Source organism: Coenobita brevimanus, chromosome 61, assembly GCF_032717465.1.
Source record: "Coenobita brevimanus isolate Jiangsu-jjx chromosome 61, ASM3271746v2, whole genome shotgun sequence".
In the NCBI taxonomy this organism is placed as follows: domain Eukaryota; kingdom Metazoa; phylum Arthropoda; class Malacostraca; order Decapoda; family Coenobitidae; genus Coenobita; species Coenobita brevimanus.
The window spans coordinates 22,359,360-22,383,485 of NC_137014.1; the positions used below are offsets into that span (position 1 = coordinate 22,359,360).

Here is a 24,126-nt window from a genome sequence, read left to right on the forward strand (position 1 = left end):
ATCTGTATCTGGATTGTCTCACAACAGTTGAGATACATAGTCCCTCGACTGTCTCTAGACTTTGTATCTCGGTGTGTACAAGGCTTAAGAGAAAGATGATCAGCACTTTGAAGAAAGATGGTCCTGATGAACCACCCAGACGTAGCCAGATGAAGCCATGCAGAATTTCTGAAAAGGAACTTCATGACTGTCACAGGCAGCCCATGTCATTCTTTGGCATGCTTGGGTTGAACACAGACTTCCTCACACAAGCTATTCCAGACACCCGCAGTCACTTGAAGATTTTCAATGAACAAAGAAATTCATCAACAATCTGGTGGTGGTGAATGACCAGTTAGACTGAGCTGTGGAATTGATGCAGGACTTAAATACCTCCATCACAATAAGCGAAGAACGGAAGCAGTACCTGGTGCAGGTTGTTTCAAGCCATAGGGTCAAGTACTCAGCAGCTGGAACGTTGTTGAATATCGGGAATACTATTCCGCAGTAGTGTTTTCAGGGCAATTATGCTTACTGTTTTGGTTGTTGAAAATAAGCTGTGATACAGTTGCTATAAATGCTTGGCAGAATTGTACTAACTTGGTCTGAGAAACATTTGAGTATTGAACCCCAAGGATAATCTTCCATTGGATAAAAACCTTCAAACTTCAAACCTCTTGAGCAACTTTTAGATATGCATCAAAAATTCTTTAAAAATCACCATGAGCTACTGTCTTTAAAGACGACAAAATGGGAGGGTACCACAGAATATATTTAGAAAATCATTTTTGATGGCCATCCTACTCTTGGTCTTTCATAGATGCAGTAGGTCACCTCTGAAACTGTTGTCCTTTATATGTATTTCCAAAATTTTTGGTCTTTAGTCTTTCAAACACAGTGTGTCCAGACATCTCAAAATGGTCAGATCTTGAATATGGCTCTGTCTTATCTTATTTTTCATTTTTGCTGGAGGAAACAATCTTGCAGGCTTTCAACCTTTGGTTCCTTCTTCCATTAAAACAAAAAATCTTACCAAAAAAAAAAAAAAAAAATGTTTTTGCATATTTTCATGTGTCAAGATTCCAACAGTTTTGCACCTTTGCTTCGTGCATGGTCGGCATTTTCTTTCTGACACTTTCTGGGCTCACTTCAACCTAATGCAAAAAGAATTTGGTCAAAATGTATTACCATGCATGGGAAAGTAACAAGCAAATGCATAGATAGACAGCTATGTTATGATTTCCCACAGTTTCATTCTGTCATATCACACACAATTGCCATTTTTTTTCTGACACTCCCTAGACCATAGCTGACCTGATGCAAAAAGAAATAGGTCAATATCATCAAACATCATCACTTGAGCAATGGTAATTACCATTCTTAATTAATGCATATAAAGGCTTTCCCATTCAGAACTTGTGTGATGGTATTAGTATTGTTGTGTTTAACCCTTTCACGCACGATGACTCAATGTGAGTCCTAATCCTTGCAATCTGAAGAGTAACTGATGATGCAACATGACGCAAATTCCCTATAAATGATCACAGAAACTTTTCCTGTGGATGAATATGCATCAAATTTTGGTGAGTCAAAGGTGAGGGTGACCAGATCTAAGAGAAATATATGGCAACACCCGAGAGCTTATCACAGGGGCAAGCAGCCTATATTTAGCTCAGTGTCCTCCCAGCAGTCAGCCTAGTAGGGTGTCTGAGCGCGTGGCTGGCCGTCATATTCCATGTTTTCTATTACCACACCATCCATACCTTACGTGTATAATAGTTAAAGTGTATTATATATAGTGCAGTGTGCTTGTGAAGAAGGTTTATAAGTGTTTCTTAGATATTTTCAGAGAAAGCCAAATTTGAACAATCATAAACGATTTTTACCTTTCCCCTCCTATTACACTAAAACTACAATGTCACATAAGGGCTTATCAAAGAAGGAGCACATTAAATACTTGTTTAGTGAGAGTTAAGGTGAAGAAAGCAGTGAAAGTGAATCTGATAGTGAATCTGGTGAGGAAAGAGTGAGAAGGAGGAAAGGGAGGACAAAACCTGCCCAAGGGAGGAGATAATCGCAAAGCCGTGGTCAAGGCCGCGGCGATTCGCACTACAGACAGTAGTAGCACCATCACTACCACCACTCCTTTCACCACTGCCACCATTGGTGTAACTACTGCTGTCACCACTGGTGTAACTACTGCTGTCACCACTCCCACTACTCCTGTCACCTCTGCCATTACTCCTGTGAGAACTGACACCACTGTTTTCACTGCCACCACTCCTACCACCACTGGTATAACCCCTGCCACCACTGGTGCTATGCCTGTCAGCACTGGAACCACCATGACCACGGAGACTGAGCCGTACCATATTGATGAAAGCACACAGCAGTAAATCACATCTCAAACACCCCCCTATACACACACGCATGCACAGACACACAGTCAAACACACAGACAGACAGACACTCACTCACACACACATACACACACACACACACACACACACACACACGCACACACACACACACACACACACACACACACACACACACACAGACACACATCACAAATACTCTCACACACACACACACACACAGACACTCAAACATCACAAGTACTCACACACACACACACACACACACACACACACACACACACACTCACACATCACAAATACTCAAACACACAGGCTGTGATCGTACCTGTCCTCCTCTCTGCAACTCCATCTCCTCTCACTACAACACTGCTAGATGACCTGAGTAACCAGCTTGTTTGTCTAGTTTTTATACTATTATATTGTAAGGTATAAATTGTGTGTTTACTATATATTTCCCATAAGGAATATGTCGTGCATTTCATTGCTATCCTCTCATTAATTTTAAAGTATAGGTCGCATAAAAAATCTGAAGAAAACATGATCAAGCTGATGATTTCTTATGCATACTTTTGTAATGCAAAGTAACCTATGTGTGCAAATAATTATTTGGGGAAAAGTTTCAAAAGACGAACATATTCAGTGCTGTTACCATGCACAACCCATTGTAACATTTCAAAATTCATTTTCTCAATAACAATAAGGGTTATAACACTGTGAATTATATAATGGGCTTCCTCTTTGGGCTACAAAACTGGATAGAATTTACACATATGTTGTTATAGTGTCATTAATAACATATGAAATAATAAACAAATCAGAGGTTTATAGGCGATTTTCGTACTTTTTTTTTTATTTACTTGAAAACTATTGGACGTAACAACTCGAAACCAGACTCATTTGAAAGCTCGTGTAATTCTGCACATAGACATATTCTTTGCAACTGCACATCACAGGAAAAATTTTTCACAATGATGTTGGAAAGTTGTTGGAAGCTAGTTTTCACCTAGATAAGGTTTATTCTTGCTTCATTTGCGTACATTTATTCATCTATTTTATTTATTTTTTTCTTATCTGATAGTATAATCATCAGCGAAGATGATGGGATGCGATTTATAATAATATAAGCATCTTTCGAGGGTAAATTTGGCCATAGAATTTTTATCCCTTCCACACAAGTGGAGGCAGCACGAGCGGGGTTTTGGTTCTGTGTGGGGAACCGAACCTTATTGAAAACTTACGGTGCGCGAGAGGGTTAAGCTTTTATTTATCTTGTGCAAGATAAGTGAAGTCTGTTTTAACAAAATTCAGATCATCAGACTGTTCCAAGCACCAACCTGTGATCGATCTCACATCATTCTTGGCGGCTGACGACTTCCCAAATCACATCATCACCAACTTAGGAAAGTCAAATAAATCTATCTATCTCTCTGTCTATTGCCAGATGCCTTAATCCCGTAAGGGGTGGCCACAAACAAATCGCCTCCATGCCGCTGTCCCCCGCCATTTCAGCGCAGTGCTCCCAGCTCACACTCCCCTCTCTCATATACCTCTCCACTCCATGCCTCCACCTCTTCCTTGGCCTCTTCCCCCCTCCACCTCACATCCACTCTCCTTGTCAGTCTCTCACTCTCCATCCACTCCACATGGCCAAACCACCTTAATGTGTTTCTCCTAACGCTTTCTATCACGTCCACATCCACACCACAACACTCCTTCACTTCCTCATTTGTCAATCTGTCTCTCCACGTGACTTCACATGCTCCTCTCAACTCATTTCCACAGCTCTCACTCTTGACTCCTGTCTCCCCAGCAAGGTCCAAGCTTCACTTCCATATGTTACGATACTGTCATGCAGTAGCTTTTTCACTTCCATGCTCACTTCCCTGTTTCTTATCACTGCTTTCAAGGAACCAGCAACCTTTCTTCCCTGCTACACCCTTTCAAGCACTTCCCCCTCTAAGCTTCCATCCTAACTCATCACACTACCTAAGTACTTAAATGCACTCACATTCTCCATTTCCTCCCCATCCAATCTCACTGTACATTCACTGACTTCACTTCCCTCCAAGACCATTACATTACTCCTCCCTACATTCACCTTCAGATTCCGTTTCTTACACACTCTTCCAAACTCATCCGCCAAGCCTTGCAACTCCCCTTCGTCTTCACTTAACAACATAGTGTCATCTGCAAGCAACAGCACAGGGAGTTTCCAAACACTGCCCTCTCTCACCACGGCCACTCAAACATCCACTGCCCTACATTGTATCTCTTTTATAATCCCATCCATTTACAGATTGAACAACCTTGGAGACATTACACATCCTTGTTTCAATCCAACCTTCACATAGAAAAATTTACTCAGTTCACTATCCACACGCACTGCAGCCTAAGCACCCTCATACATACTCTTCATGGCCTTCAACAACTTCCCATTTACTCCATATATTCTTAATACTTTCCACAATCCTTGTCTACCCACCCTGTCATATGCTTTCTTCAAATCCATGAAGGCTGCATACAACTTCTTTCCCATCTCTAGAAACTTTTCCACTAAAGCTCTAATAATGAATATCTGATCTACACGACCTCTCCCCTTCCTAAAACCTCCCTGTTCTTCTCCAACTAATTCCTCTCTTATTTCCCTAACTTTGTCAATAAGTATCCTACCATATACTTTTCCTTTTACACTAAGAAGGCAAATGTCCCTATGATTACCACACACTTCTTTTCCCCCCTTTCCCATTGTACAGGGGAATAATAATACATGACTTCCAATCCTCTGGGATGCTACCTTTCTCCCAGGCCAATCTGCACATCTTCCACATCCATTCTATTATATCTCTCCCCCATGCTTCAGCATTTCACCACACATTGCATCAATTCCTGGGGCTTTCCCCATTTTGACTTTCTTCATTGCTTCCACAACTTCCATCCTACTGATTTCTTCCTCTCTTCTCACATCCCTCCTTCTCCCAGCCATTCCCCATCCACTTATACTTGCATTACTTTCATTCTCTATGTTCAACAGTTCCTTAGAGTGTTCTCTCCATCTGCACACTTCTTCTCCCTTCTCCACAAATATTCTACCATTTTTATCTTTCAATCTCCAACTAACTTCCTTAGCACCCTATTTAACTCTCTTTACCTCTTTCCAGAACATTTTCTTACATTCCCTCCACTTTACACTGAAATTCCTTCAAATTCGTCATCCACTCTTCTTACTCTCTCTTACTAATCTTTTCACCTCTCTACATATAACTCTCTCTTCCATCTGTCAACATCTTCCACATCCCTGCTTCTCATCCACTCACTATATGCTTTCTTCTTTTGTGCCACAGCCTCTCTTATCTCTTCAGTCCACCATGCTGTTCCCTGCATCCCCTTTTTGTCTTCTCTTCACCCCACACACCACCTCACATGCTGCACAGATTCCATGTCCCCCATCTGCTTCAGTCAATATCTGTCCAATCACTCCTCCACTTCCCCCTTTTTTTCATCCTGTTGTAACTTTTCTACCGTCCTTGTAAGAACTACGTCCTATCCTTCCCTTTTCCTATTTCTCCATTTTGTTTGGACTCGGTCCGAAAGTCCACTCCCCCTACCTCTAAATACTCTTGCATCCATTACACACCTTCTCATCCTTTCATCCACACACACATGATCAATCATCGCCTCCCGTTCATTTAGTTCACCATCTACCCTTCTCATCACTCGCCATGTATACCTATGGATCATTTTGTGCCTGAAGAGGGTATTAGCTATTACCAATCCCCTCCCGGCACAAATGTCCACTAAGCACTGCCATTCTCATCCATCTCTGCAGGCTCACCCCACTCACCAACTACCCCATCCACCATGACATTCCCTACTTTTCCATTCATATCTCCAATCAAAAACACTTTCTCATTCCATTCAAACTTTTCCAAGCACATTTCCACATTTTTGTCCAGAACTCTTCTCTCACTCTGCTTGCATTATCATGCGTTGGCGCATACACGCACACAATCGCCCACATTTGTAGTCCAACTTTCACTCGTACCCACACAATCCTAGAGCCAACTGATCCATACTCTCGTAAATTCTCCTTCCATCTGTTACTCACAACAATACACACTCCTTCTTTTGGCCTCTCATTCTCACCTACTCCTGCACATATACCTCGTCCATACTCCCATACTCTCACGCTCTCACCTCTCCATTTAGTTTCCGTTAATCCACATACATCCACTTTTGCACCCTCAAGCACCAGAACAATCTCTCATTCTTTCACCTCATCATTTGCACCTTTTACATTCCACATAGATATCCATACCAAGTCCATTGTTTGGTCTTAAGTCATCAACGTTTGGTTAGTCCTGGTCCGAGGCTTCTTCGTATTTTTAGTTAGCTGTTTTCCAGGAGGGGCACTAACCCTCCACCAACCCACTTGTTGTCACGAAGGGAACACGTGTTAGGTTGGTTATAAGGTTACCACCCAGCATTGTAAATGCTTTCGTGGTTTACAGGAAGACGTTTGGCTTGCCACTCATTGTAGAGCTACCCCCAAAACAGGTTATCACTATACTTGGTGGATGATGGGTGCCCTCACCTAGGAAATAAATGAATTGGTAAATGCATAAGATTTTCATCGTGGCACTATATCTTAGACAGAAATGTAATTAATCCAATGGAACCTTGTGCAGACATAATATCCCTAAGCAGGGGAATTAAGCGTGAATGGCACGAGCAGTGGTAGAGACACTGAGGTGTTTTCTGGATGAAGTGAGGAACAGAGGTCTTATTTATAAAGTATTCTAATAGTTTTTATGATAAACATGTCTCAGAACTGGCTAAGTATATTTATAGATCATTTGTCCTCTCAAATATTCATTACCTCGCCCAGACGGAGTTATCGTCTTCGGTCGAGTTTGTTTGTTAGCAACATTATGGAAAAACGGCTGAATGAAATCACAGGAAACATTCGGGATAAATGGGCACAGGTCTTCAAAGAAAGTGATTAGTTTTGGAGGGTAATCAACTGAAATTGAAAGGCCAAAATCAAGGTCATGGATTTTCAGAAATGAAATTGAAAGGCCAAAATCAAGGTCATGGATTTTCAGAAGTCTATGACTTGGAAACGGTTGAAGATAGAGATATTTACTATTAGGAACATACAGGAACGCAAAATATGGGCTTTCATTTGGCACCAAAACCTTTGACCTTGAAAGGTCAAATTCAAGGTCACGGATATTCAGGGGTCAATAACTCGAAACTGGTTGAAGATAGAGAGATATTTACTATCACCAACATGTAGAAAATCCCATATGGGTTTTTAACTTGCTGCATCCCAGCAGATTATGTTTTGTGTGTGTGTGTGTGTGTGTGTGTGTGTGTGTGTGGCTAAAACCTCTGCTAATAAGAAACATTGGAAAATACCCCCAAAAGTGCTAACCTGAGCTTAGAAGTGCACTGTACAGGTGACCCTCCCCACACCTGGTACTGCATTCTCTGGAACCGCACTGCTGCTCTCACGTTTTCTATAGTAAGGGTTACTACTCCAAACCACTCAGAATAGGTAAATATTTGTTAATTTTGTACGACTTTATATGTAGCACAAGAATATATTGGTTTTTACACACTTATATAAGCATTGTTTCACTCACTGAACACATAAAAGTTGCTTACTTCTTGCACCAATGACTCACTGTGACTGTTGTTTCAACTTACATTCTTTTTTTCAACTTACATAATACTTTTCCACAAATATTATACCAGTTTACAGCTTATATAAGAGTTATCACATATTTTTACAGGCCTTACTATTCTAGTGAGCATCATATATCACAAGCACACACAGTAGCAGAAAATAATGTACTAAGGTGCAGTATTCCCCAAAACAGGGCTACATTGCATTCAACACACTCGTACCTTGTGTTTTTCTCTGAGTGGTTGGTCTTGCTTTTGAGTGACTGCATACGTGACGGCGGCGCTCAGGTCTAGGACAGTTCAGTTGAGGAGGGATGATGCTGGGAAAGTGGCGTCCCGTGAGGAGTAGGGGAATCTGGCTGGCAGTGGCAGGGCGGGGCGGTGGTGTGGCCTTCCTCTGCATATTTGGAGATTAGTTCATGGGACAGCTCCCTCACAAACCCCTTGAGAGTCTCTGAGGCACGCATAGCCAAGGCATGGCGGTAATGGGTGTTGAGGACCATGATGTCTAGCAGGTGGAAAATAAAGCTTCTTGTACCACTTCAACGTGGTCCTGGTACACTCCACACTGGAAATCATGGAGTCAGACTGGTCAACCTGCCTCATGTTGACACTGTAGTCAATGACTGACCGAGGTTTGCAGGCGTGGAGCCTACTCTCACTGCAGTAATCCACGGAGTTGATGCAGTGTATCAGGGGGCACTGTACTGTCGACAGGAGGAAAACTTCCCTGTTGTGGTTCTATACGGTGGTTAGGATGTTATTAGTGTTCAAAAAAAAAAAAAAAAAACTCATTCTTGTCGAGTTTCCTCCCAACCTTGACCACATACCGATGGTTTTTCTTCACTGTGCCACAGACTCTGGTGTCATGAAGGTGGAGGTACTGAGCGAGAAGGGGGCTAGTGTACCAGTTGTCAAGGTACAAGACGTGACCACAATGAAGATACTCCTCTATCATGGTCTTCACCACGGCCCCTGAGAGTCCAATACTCCTATTTTCTGTTATGTCTGTCTGTGCGCCAGTGTACAAGACTATGTCTTGCACATAACCAGTCTTACAGTCATACATAACGAAGATCTTGAACCCAAAACGGTGTCTCTCACTGGGTATGTACTGGAGAAAAGAAATATTGCCTCTCCACAACACAAGACTCTTGTCTATGACCAGTCTCTGTAAGGATAGAAGGATGAGTGGATCAAAAACCATCCTTATTCTACTCATTCTATCAGTGTTATTAGCATTAGCAGGGTCATTGGCATCATAAAAGTGGAGGCGGCTCAGAATTTGCAGAAATCTATTCTGACCCATGACCCTTCCAAAGAAAGGTAGGTTTATCATAGGGTCTGTAGACCAATATGCTGGAATTTATCATTTCCTTGCAATACCCATCAAGAGAACCAGGACAAACAACATGAACATCTCACCTGTTGTGACTGGGTAGTCATATTGCTGGGACTGCCTGCTGGTTGTACCTTCATGCTCACTTTGATGGCGCTAGTTGCTAGCAAAATGTGTGGGTTTGGTCCACTATCCACTCCACAAACTCCTTACGAAAGTATTGGTGGAAGAAATCCACCCTGGTGGAGCCTGAATGGAGGCCAGGTGCGGTACAGCCAGACTGCCACTCCTCTGTGAATCACTCCCATCTTCCCAGTCCCACGACATACCACCATCTCCATCCTCGTCCCCATTGTCGCCTGTGTTGGGGTGGGGAGGAGAGGGTGGTGAGGGAGGTTGGGGAGGTGGAGAGAGTGCCCTTCCTCACTTGCACGCCTTTTCCCTCTCCCTTTTCCCTTCCCCTTTCCCTTTTCTTTCCTTCCTTTCTCCACATCATGGGGCTGTGGGGAGGAAGTGCAGGAAGTTTGCAGGGTGAAAGAGGTGCTGGAGAGCAGCTGCTCCCTACCTGCTCACTCCCCAGGTACACCACATGCTCGCCTGGGAGCTGGCTCCCCACCACCACCACCACCACTTTCCCTTTCACTCGTGCCCGCCCGATCATTCTCACCTTTCCCAGACAAAGCAATTGCTCCATACCTTATCTTCCTTTTTGCCTCCCCTTCAGCTCCCAGTGGCGAAATCCTTTCCCTCCCCAACCACGAGGGAACACCCCAACATACTGCTCTGTCCTCATCCTCATCCTCATCCTCGTCAGACCCTTCGTCCATGGGTTGGAGAGAGGTGCGCGCACATGGTTGGGGTTCAGGCAAGCCTTCCCTAGCTCCGCGGTATGTGACATACCACACCTTCCTTGATGATGGTACCTCCTCATTACTGCTGCTCGTTTCCTTCTCCAGCGCCACATAATCCTTGTCCTCCACATCGTCATCAACTGGGGAATCGCTGTTGCCTGTGAAGGTATCTAGGGTGGCTTGAATTTCGTCGTTGGAGGGACCGCGGTGCACCATGGGTCACTGCTAACAGGAGAGTGACCGAGACAATGGCACACAGGGGTCACATGGGGTCGGGGAGTGTCCCCACCTGGAAGTGGGTACAGGATGGCCTTTCAAGTATGCCTACCAAAAATCACGGGCGAAACTTGAAAAATGTGCAAATGACCTACCAGTACGTACTGGTACGTCGTTGGGTCTCAGCGAGAAAAAAAGTTCTGACGTACCCACATGTGAGGAAACGCCGTGGGTTAATTGGTACCTTGACCTTTGACGATAAGTGACCTTCAAATGTCAATCTCATGGTCATGCATATTCAGGGGCTATAATTCGAAAGTCATTGAAGGCAAAGATATTTACCATTACTAAGATATACAGTAGTAAGTCTAATATGGGCTTTCATTTGGCAGCTTGACCTTTAACCTTGAGCGACCTGAAAGGTCAAATGAAAGATCACTGATTTTCAAAGGGTATAACATGAAAACAATTGCATCATTACCTTAGACTTAAATTGTGCATTGGCACTAAATGGCAGAAATGGGTCAGAATTTAACAGCAATAAAATAACTTCTGTTGGAAGAGGTTTGTTGTGCCTGTCACCACGTATCTTAACCCTTTGAGGTTCCGATGACAATTCTGAGGATCTTTTCAGATCCAACCTCTGAGATTCTGATGATGCTTTTAATTGTCATTTTACAATGCTTCTGTAAAATATTCACCATAAATTGCATTTACACATCATAACAAAGAAACTCGGGCATGATGTCGTGGGATGATTGCTTTGTGTGTGGCGGGCAGTGCGCGTGTGGTCATTGGATTTTTCACCACTGACCTCCCCTAGTCCCAGCAGATTTTGTAAATTTTTTTGGCTCCCACCTCTGCTTTTTGAGAAACAATGGCAAATCACAGAAAAAGTGCTCACCTGAGCTTAGAAATGGGCTATACAGGTGACCCTTTAAACATCTGGTACTATGTTCTTTGGAGCCACACTGCTGCTGTCCCGTTATCTATGGTAGTGGTAACTATTGCAAACCACTCAGAAAAGGTAGATAATTGTTCACTTGGTACGAATTTATATAAAGTACAAGAATACATTGGTTTTCAAACAATAATACAGCCAATATAAGTGGTTTCACTCACTGAAACACATCAACATACTGCACCTTCCTTGGCGACGTTACCTCCTCATCACTTCTGCTCGTTTCTTCCTCTGGTGCCACGTAATCTTTGTCCTCCACATCCTCATTGACTGGGGAATCACTCCTGCCTTGAATTTTGTACCGTGGTGCGACATGTCTTTACTGACCCAGTCACTGCTAACAGGTGAGTTGCCAAGACAATGGCGTGCGGGGGGGGGGGGTCACGCGGGGTAAGGCAGTGTCGCCACCTCGTGGCAGGTAGAGGAAGGTCTCCCATGTATGGCAACCAAAAATCATGCGTGAAATTTGAAAAATGTGGAAATGATGGACCTCGTAATTGAAAAACATATGGGTACCTTGATGGGACTCAGTGTGAAATAACATTATAACATACCCATACATTAACGGGATGTGGTGGGTTAAAAGCAGTGTCCATTGAAGTAGCAACAGAGGTGAAGTTGCAACAGTGTGGCAAAGTAAGAAAGAGAGAGAGAGAGAGAGAGAGAGAGAGAGAGAGACAGACAGACAGACAGACAGAGACAGAGACAGATTGAAGGAAATCAGTAAGAGGAGGGGAGTTTGTGATATGAACAGCGATTGACTCCACACTCTTTTGAAGAGCTATGTGAGGGGAAACCCCCACACATGAGAGTTGTACTCACTAGGACGAAAAAAAAACTATGTACAGAGTTGACAGCTGTGCTGGGGTGTAGAAGGTACTGTGTCTGCCTAGTACACGTAATATCTTGGAAGCAGATTTTGCAAGAGATTCTTTTCCATGACAGATACTGTGAAAACGAAACTCCAAGAAGATCAAGAGAAGATGAAGGATTCAGTTGTATATTTCTGAATATTAAAGGATATTTCAATGGAAGACTTTGACAGGTCAAGAGATGTAAGGATCAGTGTTTGGTGCATTAAAAACAAGATTACTTTTATCCGAGTCAGAAATTAGGCATGCTACAGCCTCATCCCTAGGCTGCTGATGTAATTGCTGGGATGGAAGCTGTGAGAAGTGGGTAGAAGGATGAAAGGTGGAGTCATCAACATATGGCACTCTAATTCTGCACCTTAACCCCCTGCTTCACCATCCTGACACCCAAATTCTACATCCTTACATTCTAGCTCTCAAAGGTTTTACAGTGGTGCCATTATTTTTCACTCCTGAAGCATAATTTTCGGATATACAATTCGAAACTGATAGTTTCTCCACTAATGGCACCCTAAGTCTCATCCTTAGAACTCCACCTTACTAACTGCACACTGTTGCCACCCAGGAACTCTACCCTAGGGAATTTATTTCTCTGTATAGCACCCTAGTGTTTCTACAAGATAACTATACTCCCTCGAACCTCTTTCCTCAAGTGCCTGGTGATCTCTCTCAATTCTACTAGATCCCCCGCCCCTCTTTTTCTACCCCAATTCTCCACCCTAAAACCTTCTTTTTCTCACATGTGATATCTGTATAGTCTCATTCCACATCTGAACACTTGCACTTTAATTCTAAACCCAAGGTCCTTAATTCTTCACTCTGGCACAGTGGTATCAATACAGTGCCACTCTGACTCCTTACCCACTGAGGATGAGCTTACACGTAGTGGTGCTGTGCACCCTGGATAGCATCAACTAACTGCTGCGTTCATCTGGGAGCCAAACTCCCCATATTTTCCTGCACTTCGCTGTAGGAATGACCATGGTCCAACCCTGTTGAGCTCCTACCTATCACCTGCAAGGTGTACAGTATCTGTAAGATGACCCAGCAGAAGCAGATGCTTACCTGTGGTCGACATGCCTATTCAACCAGAAAGACCGGGATTAACCAATAACAACTACCTAAAGCACTTGGTAATCTCATGTTTCCCATTCCCAGTACCCTCACCTATGGTCCACCCTGGCATCCTATCCCCCATCCCTACACAGTAATTTTCAGCATCCTATTCCTGCACCTTAACACCCTAATCCTCCACCAGAGGACCCTAGTATTCTACCTCTGACACCCTAATCTTCCACCCTGACGGACAAACGTTCTGTAGAGACCATTTTCAAACGTTCTAACACCGTATTACTTCACACTGGCACCCTCCGCACTAACATCCTAATATTTCACATCATACCTTAATGATCCACCTTTACACCCTGATAGTCTACAATGATACCTTAACTTTCCACTCTAACACCCTAGAGATTCACTCTGACACCATAATAATCGACACTGACACATTAAGTGTAAAAGTTACACTCTAATATTCCACCATGACATCCCAAGCCAGCGCACTGACATCCATATTCTGGGACCTACTGTAACACCATGCTAGTGCACTCTGATGCTCCAGTGCACTCTGATGCTCTAATGCACTCTGATACTCAATATTCCACCCTTACACCCTAATTCTGCACCATAATGCCCTCCTACTAGACCTATCTTCCTCATTTGTCCTGTGATCATCTTCTCGCCATGCTCCCAGACGCTCTGTTCAGTGTCATTATTGTCGCAGCTGATGATACCAGGCTCACACACCCATGGATACTCCACAAAAAAATATAATTTTTAATAAGCTCCAAACTACCAGCTTGCTTCTAAACCTTGTTCACTTATTCTCACTCTGTCGTTCCAGTTCTTTGCCTTACAATACAGTCCACCATAATTCTACATCCTGAAAATCCATCTCACCAGTTTACTAAATAGGACACTCTGATTTTCTACCTTGTAATCCCGTTTCTTCCCACAGTCATCCTAACTCTGTTTCAGTACTGCATCCCGCTAACTGCACTCTCGTGGCACACTATATTTTATTCTTCATTCTGCCATCGTATCTACAGCAGCAATCTACTTTTTCACTCTGGCAGCCTAGTATATCTTCTTTCTAGCACACTTATGTATTGCAGTACGAAGCTATTTCTCTTCCAATACACACTAATACAGTATGTCTGTAATAGCATCGTATTCCTCCACTTTGGCACTCTAATGTAACAGCAATAGCAAATTATTCCCTAACTGTGTCATCGTAATATATATACAAGAGCAAATTATTTCTTCACTCTGATACCCTATTATATCTACAGCAGCAGCCTATTTCTCCACATTGCCAACATTATATATCCACAGTAATGACTTAGTACTTCATTGTGGCATATTGATATGTCTACAGTAGCATCTTATTTCTCCACTCTGACACTAACATACTGTAGCTATAGCAACAGATATATTTCTCCACTCGGCCACCATAATGTACTCAGAGTAGCAACTATATCTCTACTCTGGCACCGGATTTCTCCACTAACCTTCCTCAGTTGCCTGGTGATCTTCTCGCCGTGCTCCCACACGCTCTGTTCACTGTCATTACTGTCGCAGCTGATGATCCCAGGCTCACCCAGGCCAGCAGACTCACCAAATGCGTCTACTTTCTTGCGTTTCAGTCTTGTCAGCGCCTCAGCAACCACTCTTACCGCGTCATAGATCAGTGCTGACTGGGCCTGGGGGAAAGATGATGAATATTAGCCTTGTTACTGAAGAAGAAATTGAAAGTAAAGAGGAAGAGGAGGAGGAGGAGAAGGAATACAAAAGATAAAGGAAAGCAAACAGCAACAGACCTTATGATCCTTTTCAGGGTGCTTGTTACAGAGTAGACTATGACTGAGATTTAATCCTAAATGCTGATGGATAAGGCTAGTGAAGCAAGGCGGCTCCCCTTGCCTCCAAATCCTCCAGTTAAAACTGGCAGGAAAAGTGAGAAGGACCACCATGCAGCATGGAAAAACTGACATGGAGATTTCATAGGAAAGACTGAAGAGGAAAAGTTACATTCTATAATACTTTATTTATAAGCTACCAGTTTCAAAAACCTCAAAGTGAATGTATTAAAATAAAATGATAAGCAAATAAATAAATAATTAAGGCGTGACATTACGTACGGTACACAGAGTTAACGGGGCGTCTGTAGACACTGTGTGGAAGATGCACAGTGTGGATGTTCAGGGGTGGAGCAGCAGCCTGGCCTGGCGCTTAAAAGCTAGGCAGCAATCAGTCAGGTTCTAGTTCCGTTCATCCCATTGAGACGATGAACTTTCCCAGTGTGGACCAAATACACAAGTTACCTCCTGAAGTGCTGATCCCTGGTACATTGAAAAAATCCCAATGGTGGTTGCTTAAATTACAGGGACTCTCAGCGATCAACAGCCCACCACAGGTCGAAAGTAAGAGTAGTAACCAGGGCTATCTGGGCGGATCCTAGTCTGCGCATATACTACTTTATTTACATTTAATACACGTAAATTGATAAATATATAATGATGTGACGTGTCGCTATATGGGTACGTTAAGTTTACGGGGTGTCTTATAGACAGGAGGGGAATGAACTTACGTGTAGCTAGCTGGTTAAAGTAAACTATTCAGACAGAAACAGAGTCAGCTGAGGATTCACATGCAAATACTTGTCAATTTTGTTTTTAAATCTTAATTGAGGTACTGGTCACGGTACCTGAGGGTAATTTCTTCCAGATACTTATGACCCTATTGAAGAAGGATTTTGCTTCATGGTACTGGAAACATTTTCCCATAATTTTGCAGCCTGGTTTGACCTGACTGGGCTATTTCAAAATATTTATTCATGTCTAAGTTGTCATATCCCTTCATGATTTTGAAAACTTCAATAAAGTCACCTCTTAACCTGCATTTTGTTAGGCTAAATAATTTAAGTTCTTCAGGTCATTCCTAATATGGTTTGTTTCTCAGTCATAGAATAATTTTTGTGAATCTTTGCTTTATTGTCTTTATTTTTTTTCATCTATTCTGTAGTATACAGACCAGAACTGCACACAATTCTCGAGATGAGGGTGCAACAGTGAGTTGTTCAAGACAAGCATGACTTTTTCAGACTTAAACTCGAAAGTTCTTCCAATAAAACCCACCCACTTGTTTGCAATTTTAACCACGTTGGTGCACGGCTTATTTATTCAGTTTTATGTCATCTGATATTGTCACGCCAAGCTCCTTTTCAATGTCTGTACTTGATAACTGGATATTGTTCATTTTGCAATTTGCATGGCTGTTGTTATTTCCAGTGTGAAGTACTTTGCATTTTTCTGTTTTGAAATTTCATTTGCCATTTTCCTCCCCAGCTTGCCATTGTATTTGGTGACTGCTGCCAATGTAACGTTGAAGTTACTTTACTGGTTATTTTGGCATCATCAGCAAATTTGGATATTTTACAATTTAAACCCTCATCTATATAGTCTATGTAGATAAGAAAAATTATCAGTCCAAGTACTGAGCCCTGGGGAATGCCACTAATCATATTACACCATTTGGATTCATTTCCGTTTATTACAACTCACTGTTTTCGGTCTAAAAGCCACTCTTGTAACCATTTATGCATATTTCCTTTTATTCCATGGGCTTTTATTTTGCTTACAAGATGCTGTCAGATGCTTTCTGAAAATCGAGGTAAATTTTACCTACTGCTCCTGAGTTTTCATATGATTTGTAAACATCATGGAAGAAGTCCAGTTAGTTAGTTAAACATGAACGTCAATTTCTGAATTCATGCTGCTAGTTTTTAATCATATATATTTTTTTTTTCTAGATAATTAACTATTTTATCTCTTATGATTGTTTCCATTAATTTGCACACAACTGATGTTAAGCTGATTAGTCTGTAGTTTCCTGGAAGCGACTTTTTTCCATTTTTGAAAGTTGGTGTTACTTTACTAGTTACCGTTTGCCGGGGACTTTCCCAGTATTTAATGATTTATTGAATCAGGCAGGGAGTGGCAGCAATAACTCGTTTTTTGTTTCCTTCAAATTTCTTAGTGTTATTTTACCGGGGCCTGGCGGTTTGTTTATGATAGTGCTATTTATGGTTGAAAGGATACTGCTACTGTGGATAGTATAGTTACTGAGGCCGGTGCTTTTTGTTTGGTTTATGGGCGGCAGAAGGCTTCTGATGGCGTCGTCTACTGTAAAAACATGCAATATAAACGTTAAGAATGTTCACCATTTCAATCTCATTTTATATGTGTTTGCCGTTGTTTGTTTCATGAGCATTGCTTCAGGACTATATTGCTGCTGACCCTTCTCCTAGCCGGGCATTTCAGTGAAAAAAAAATCACCTTTTTTAAAACCTTAATATCTCAGCTAATACTTGAATAATAAAAAATACCTAAATGTCATAATACTCACCAATCCTTCGACTTCAAGCTGATTGCCTAAGATTGTCCATGAAGTGCGTGCAGCCAGAGAGAGTGAGTGGGGAAGGGGGGAAACATCAAACATGTGTTGTTGTTTTTTTCCCGTGTCCGTATGCATGGCTGAGGTGCAATGGCACAACTAAGGCTTATACTAGCTCTCCACATTAATAGCACTTGCAGAAGACCGCAGTCCACCACAAACACCATTTCCGTGTAGGTTATTCAAAAGTGTGGCACGAGATAGGTTGTGAGTGCACTTACTATAGCAGCCGCCTTGAGGCAGGCTGGCTTAGTCTACCTACAGCCCCATGCTCCTTCTCGCCTCACCACCGCTCCATCATGTTTCCACAAGCGCATTACACCATACACACACACACACACACACACACAGCAATGTATATTTGGTTTGCATTGTCGTTTGATTCTAGCACCACTGTGCCGCTAGAAGTTTGGGTATTACTACACCACTACAAATACTACTACTGCAACTACTACTACTGCTGCTACTACTACTACTATTACTGCACAGAACCTAGATAATAGGATTGTAAACAAAATAGTTATCCACATACTATCCATAACCCACTATATTTTCCACTATAACTGAAATTTTTTCCTGTGATTTGTACTTTCTCATCACTAGGAATAATTATGTACCTACCAAAAAAAAAAAAAAACTTTCAATAAAAAATAAGACACTGATTTCATCATGAAACAGACTTTCTGTTTCCATTGTTCACATAAATATACAGAGAAGTCTGCGAGGCTTGCCCAACCGCACTTCCTCCTCCCTTCCTCCACTCCACTATATTTTCCACTATAACATTTTTTTTTTACTGCAATATGTACATCTTCATCATAACAAATATGTACACCAGACAGACGTGGAAGGTGTGTGTAAGATATTTACAGAAGAAATATGTGCAGCATGTGATGTGGTGTGTGGAAGGAAGAGAAGACGGAGGGGGGTGCAAGGAACAGCGTGGTGGACTGAAGAGGTGAAACAGGCTGTGGCACAAAAGAAGAAAGCATACAATGAATGGATGAGAAATAGGGGCGTGGAAGAAGTCGAGAGGCGGAAGAGAGAGTTATATGTGGAAAGAAAGAGAGAGGTGAAAAGATTAGTAAGAGAGAGTAAGAAGAGAGTGGATGAGGAATTTGGAAGGAATTTGAATGTAAAGTGGAGGGACTGTAAGAAAATGTTCTGGAGAGAAGTGAAAAGAGTAAGACAGGGTGGAAGTGAAGTTAGCAGGGGAGTGAAAGATAAAAATGGTAGATTACTAGTGGAGATGGGAGAAAAAGTGAGCAGATGGAGAGAACACTTTAAGGAATTGTTGAACGTAGAGGATGGAAGTAATGCGAGTATAAGTGGCTGGGGAATGGCTGAGAGAAGAAGGGAGGTGAGAAGACAGGAAGAAATCAGTAGGATAGAAGTTGTGGAAGCAATGAAGAAAGTTAAATCGGGGAAAGCCCCAGGAATTGATGGAGTGTGTGGTGAAATGCTGAAGCATGGGGGAGAGATAGTAGTAGAATGGATGTGGTAGATGTGCAGATTGGCCTGGGAGGAAGGTAGAGTCCCGGAGGATTGGAAGTCAGGTATAATTATTCCCTTGTACAAAGGAAAAGGGGAAAAAGAAGTGTGTGGTAATCATAGGGGCATTTGTCTTCTTAGTATAATAGGAAAAGTGTATGGTAGGATACTTATAGACAGAGTTAGAGAAAGAACAGAGAAATTAGTTGGAGAAGAACAGGGAGGCTTTAGGAAGGGAAGAGGTTGTGTAGATCAGATATTCATTCTTAGATCTTTAGTGGAAAAGTTTCTAGAGAAGGGAAAGACGTTGTATGCAGCTTTCATGGATTTGGAGAAAGCATATGACAGGGTGGATAGACAAGGATTGTGGAAAGTGTTAAGAATATATGGAGTAGATGGGAAGTTGTTGAATGCTGTTAAGAGTATGTACGATGGCGCGAAGGCTGCAGTGCGTGTGGATGGTGAACTAAGTGAATTTTTCTCTTTGAAAGTTGGGTTGAAACAAGGATGTGTCATGTCTCCATGGTTGTTCAATCTGTACATGGATGGGGTAATAAAAGAGGTACAAGGTAGGGTAGTGGATGTTGGAGTGGCCCTGGTGAGAGAGGATAGTGTTTGGAAACTCCCTGCACTGTTGTTTGCAGATGATACTGTGTTGTTGAGTGAAGACGAAGGGGAGCTGCAAGGCTTGGTGGATGAGTTTGAGAGAGTGTGTAAGAAACGGAACCTAAAGGTGAATGTAGGGAAGAGTAAAGTGATGGTCTTTGACAGAGGTGAAGTTAGTGAATGTACAGCGAGGTTGGATGGTGAGGAATTGGAAAATGTGAGTACGTTTAAGTATTTGGGTAGTGTGATGAGTAAGGATGGAGGTTTGGAGGGTGAAGTGCTTGAAAGGGTACAGCAGGGAAGAAAGGTTGCTGGTTCCTTGAAAGCATTGATAAGAAACAGGGAAGTGAGCATGGAAGTGAAAAAGTTACTACATGACAGTATTGTGATACCAACTCTAACGTACGGAAGTGAAGCTTGGACATTGTTGGAAGGACACAAGTCAAGAGTGAGAGCAGTGGAAATGAGTTATTTAAGAGGAGCCTGTGGAATCACGTGGAGAGACAGGCTGACGAATGAGGATATAAAGGAGCGTTGTGGTGTGGATGTGGATGTGATAGGAAGCGTTATGAGGAACACACTGAGGTGGTTTGGCCATGTGGAGAGGATGGAGAGTGAAAGACTGACGAAGAGAGTGTATGTGAGTGAGGTGGAGGGGGGAAGAGGGAGGGGGAGGCCGAGGATGAGATGGAGGGATGGGGTGGAGAGGTATATGAGAGAGGGGGGTGTGAGTTGGGAGCAGGGCAGTGAAATGGTGGGGGACAGGGCGACTTGGAGGCGATTTGTTTGTGGCCACCCCAAACGGGATTGAGGCGTCTGGCAATAGATAGATAGATAGACACCAGACAGGAGGTAATAGTAATACGTAATAGTAATTGAAAAGATCATTACAAGGTTTTCAGAGTAATAGTAAGAGTAATAAATTAAAAATCATGGCTGTAACAGTAATAGAAGGCAAAGTTATAGATAGTAGTATATTACTTTCCTATTACATACACTGATTTAGTCTTCCTTTGTCAACAGAATAAATTATACATGCAATGTCAACCTATTGATAAGACTGTGCTATCTGGCAATTGTATCTCCCACATCAATTAAAAACAGTGCTATCTGGCAACTGAATCTCCCACAACAGCAATAAAAGACAATGCTATCTGGCAACTGCATCTCCTACAACAACAATAACCAACTACAATTTACATAACACACCCAAAGTTAATGCACAGAGCTAGTGATATCACTACATTATATATATTGCCAAATGTAAATAAGATAAGAAATTATGATTATAATTCAAGAACTGTGTTAGCTGGCAACCTATCTACTGCACGCCACTCCATCCTGTCTTATCACGTGACATGTACAGTTCTGACCAGCATAACTCATCTATACAGACAGAGCACTTTTCACGAGTTGTATTGCAAAAATTCATACTATTTTCTACTTATCACAACCAAGATGTCTTCTGAACACTGAAGGGGAAAGGAAAAAGGCTTTACACTGTGACTCAGAAATTTCATATTCAGACTTGACAACACATTTAAAGTTCTGTATTTTTCAAAATAGTATACCCTTCTTAGTTAAGTACAGTATACGGTTATGCATTTCATCACTGCTTACTTCAGTTCACTTTGTATATAATGTACAATACAGTATTACTTTATGGTGATTCAATAGTTATCGATATTTCAGAACATAAAAAGTGCAATAGGCAATTCCCAATTTCCCATATGCTGATTTTCTCACAGGTAATGACCTGTCATACATTAAAATACAAGTGTAAAGTACCACAAAGCATAAAAAATTACTGCCCACTTGAATAAATTTTCAAAATAATCACGTCCTTTATTAGTAAATGGAAGAGGAAGTATGACATTTGCTACTGTTTTGTTGCAGAGAAAACACAGTCCGGTGACTCCTTGCAACCAGACAACAAAGAAGTATGGGGACAGTGATTACAGACAACAGACAGCAAATGCCATGGTGATGTTTATTGCTGGGGATCTGCTACCTCTGTCTACTGTGGAGAGCAGTAACTTCCGCAACCTCCTTGAGTCACTGGATCCTCGATACACTGTACCCAAGAGGAAACACTTCACATCTTTGTTGAAGAACAAGTCAGTTGAGCTATGTTCTGTAATGAAACCAGTTCCAGCAGGTTCAGTCCGTTTCACTCACTATTGATCTCTGGTCTAACTGCCAGATGTGAGGGTAAATAGGCATCACAGGACACTACATCCTGAATTGGGCAATGCAGTCGGTGATATTATGCTGCAACCGGTTCAGTGGACGACACACAGCTGCAAACATTTATCACCAAGTGCAAGAGACACTGGCCTCTTTTAACATCACACAGAAGATTAAGAGCATCACAACCGATAATGCATCCAATATGATGAAAGCATTCTCACTGCCAGTCTTTGAGGACATTAATCCTGAACTTCCGGATCCAGATATACATGACACAGATGACATACCCGAGCCATGCCCAGTGGACATAACTTCTGAAATAAGTCAACTGCAAGCAGAGCACCAACCCTGCTTTGCCCACACCTTGCAACTTGTTATTAAGAATGGATTCAACAATGCAGGGCCAATAAACAAGGTGCTAGCCAAGACAGTGAGCATAGTTGCACATGTGAGGCGTTCTATACATGCATCTGACATTCTGGAAGGAGAGGCCAGACTGCAAGCTGCAAATACAACACAATGGAATTCACAACTAGTTATGGTGCGTTCTATGTTGAAAGTACCTCCCAGTAAGTTGGAGCAGCTAGACTGTACTCAGCTCTCTAACTATGAATACAGGATCCTAGAGAATGTGTGTGAAATTCTGGCCTCATTTGAAAGTGCGGCAAATTTTGTGCAAGGACAGAACCGTGTCACAGCAAGCCTTGCTGTACTAAGTGTCAGGGGCTTGAAAACCCAGCTCCAGCAGCTGTCTGCAAAGTTTGACTGTAAATTTTTAGCATCCCTAAAGAATTCTTTTCAGAAGCGTATGACTCCATATGGAGACATGGATATTATTCTTCTGGCTACTGCTTTGGATCCTCGTTTCAAACTTAAATGGTGTTCTAGCAACGAGTTTGAAAATCTGCAGAGCAAACTGATTGTTCAGCAAAATTCATGATTAGATTCACCAACTCCCACTACTTCAACTGAATCCGAGTCTGCTGCCAAGAGGTCAAAGGAAAGTGTGGACTTCCTGGATTTCTTCACGGAACCACAACTCACAGCCTCAGCCTTTACTTCTTCTTCGGTTCAGTCAGAGGTACAGGACTACCTCAGCAAGCCTTGCTTGGATTGATCAATGGACCTAATCCAATACTGGGAAACTAACGGTTCTGTTTTTCCCAACCTTGGTCAGTATTTGACAGTTCCAGCCACATCGGCTCCCGTAGAGCGTTTGTTCAGTATTGGTTGGAAAATTATCAGGCCAGAAAGATGTCGCCTCTCAGAAAAAGTATTTGAACAGCTAATGGTTCTGAAGTGCATTGGACATATAATGTGAACTGGGAATCTACATGAAAAACTAATTAATCTACCTTTCTAATACAGTGAAATGCTTGTGGAGTTTTATACTAACAGTAAATGTGACATTTTTCCATAAATACGCAAAGTGGCATTTTTCCTTCATTAATAATAAATACAGCAATGTATTATATACACAGAAACCTAAACCAAGAGGAAACTGATTAATTTGTGATATATTGATTTGATATTTTCAAGAATTTAAATGTGGCAGATTTTTCTTCTAATAGATTACAATACAGTTTCTCTTTAGTTATATACTGTTCTTGAGATTATAGTGATTTGTGTGCAACAGTTACTGTATGTGTCAAGTATCAATACTGTATTGGTTACCATAGTAAATTGTCAATCAAAATAGACTTTTCACCTTAGTAACCTGTTGGTCAGTTACTCAGTATGATATTTTTCCACAAATATGTAGTGTGGCATTTACCCTCAGGAATGTTAAATAATGCAGCATTATACATTTAAAAACGAAACACTTGAACTAAGCAGAAGTTTAATTTGGTACATATGAATTTGTGTTTCCAAGAACTTAAATGAGGCAAATTATTCTTTCAGTATAATGTAATTCAGTACCTCACTGGCCAGTGGCTATATACAGTCCTTGAAACTGTAGTGATCTGCTTCAAACAAATGAGGCCCCGCGTGCAAGAGTATACCCATGCGCCATTTTTTAAAAGTGGCAGAAATCGTC

The 24,126-nt window shown here is 41.9% G+C and overlaps 1 protein-coding gene across 1 annotated transcript in view; it reads right to left on the reverse strand.

The window, feature by feature from the left end:
* Window positions 1-24,126, reverse strand: part of LOC145403705 (glutamate receptor 1-like) — a 1,124,056-nt gene that overhangs the window by 349,586 nt on the left and 750,344 nt on the right. The window contains exon 7 of the mRNA XM_080275390.1: window positions 14,858-15,049. Coding sequence (XP_080131516.1) covers window positions 14,858-15,049 — 192 coding nt within the window. The remainder of the gene's footprint in view (window positions 1-14,857; window positions 15,050-24,126) is intronic.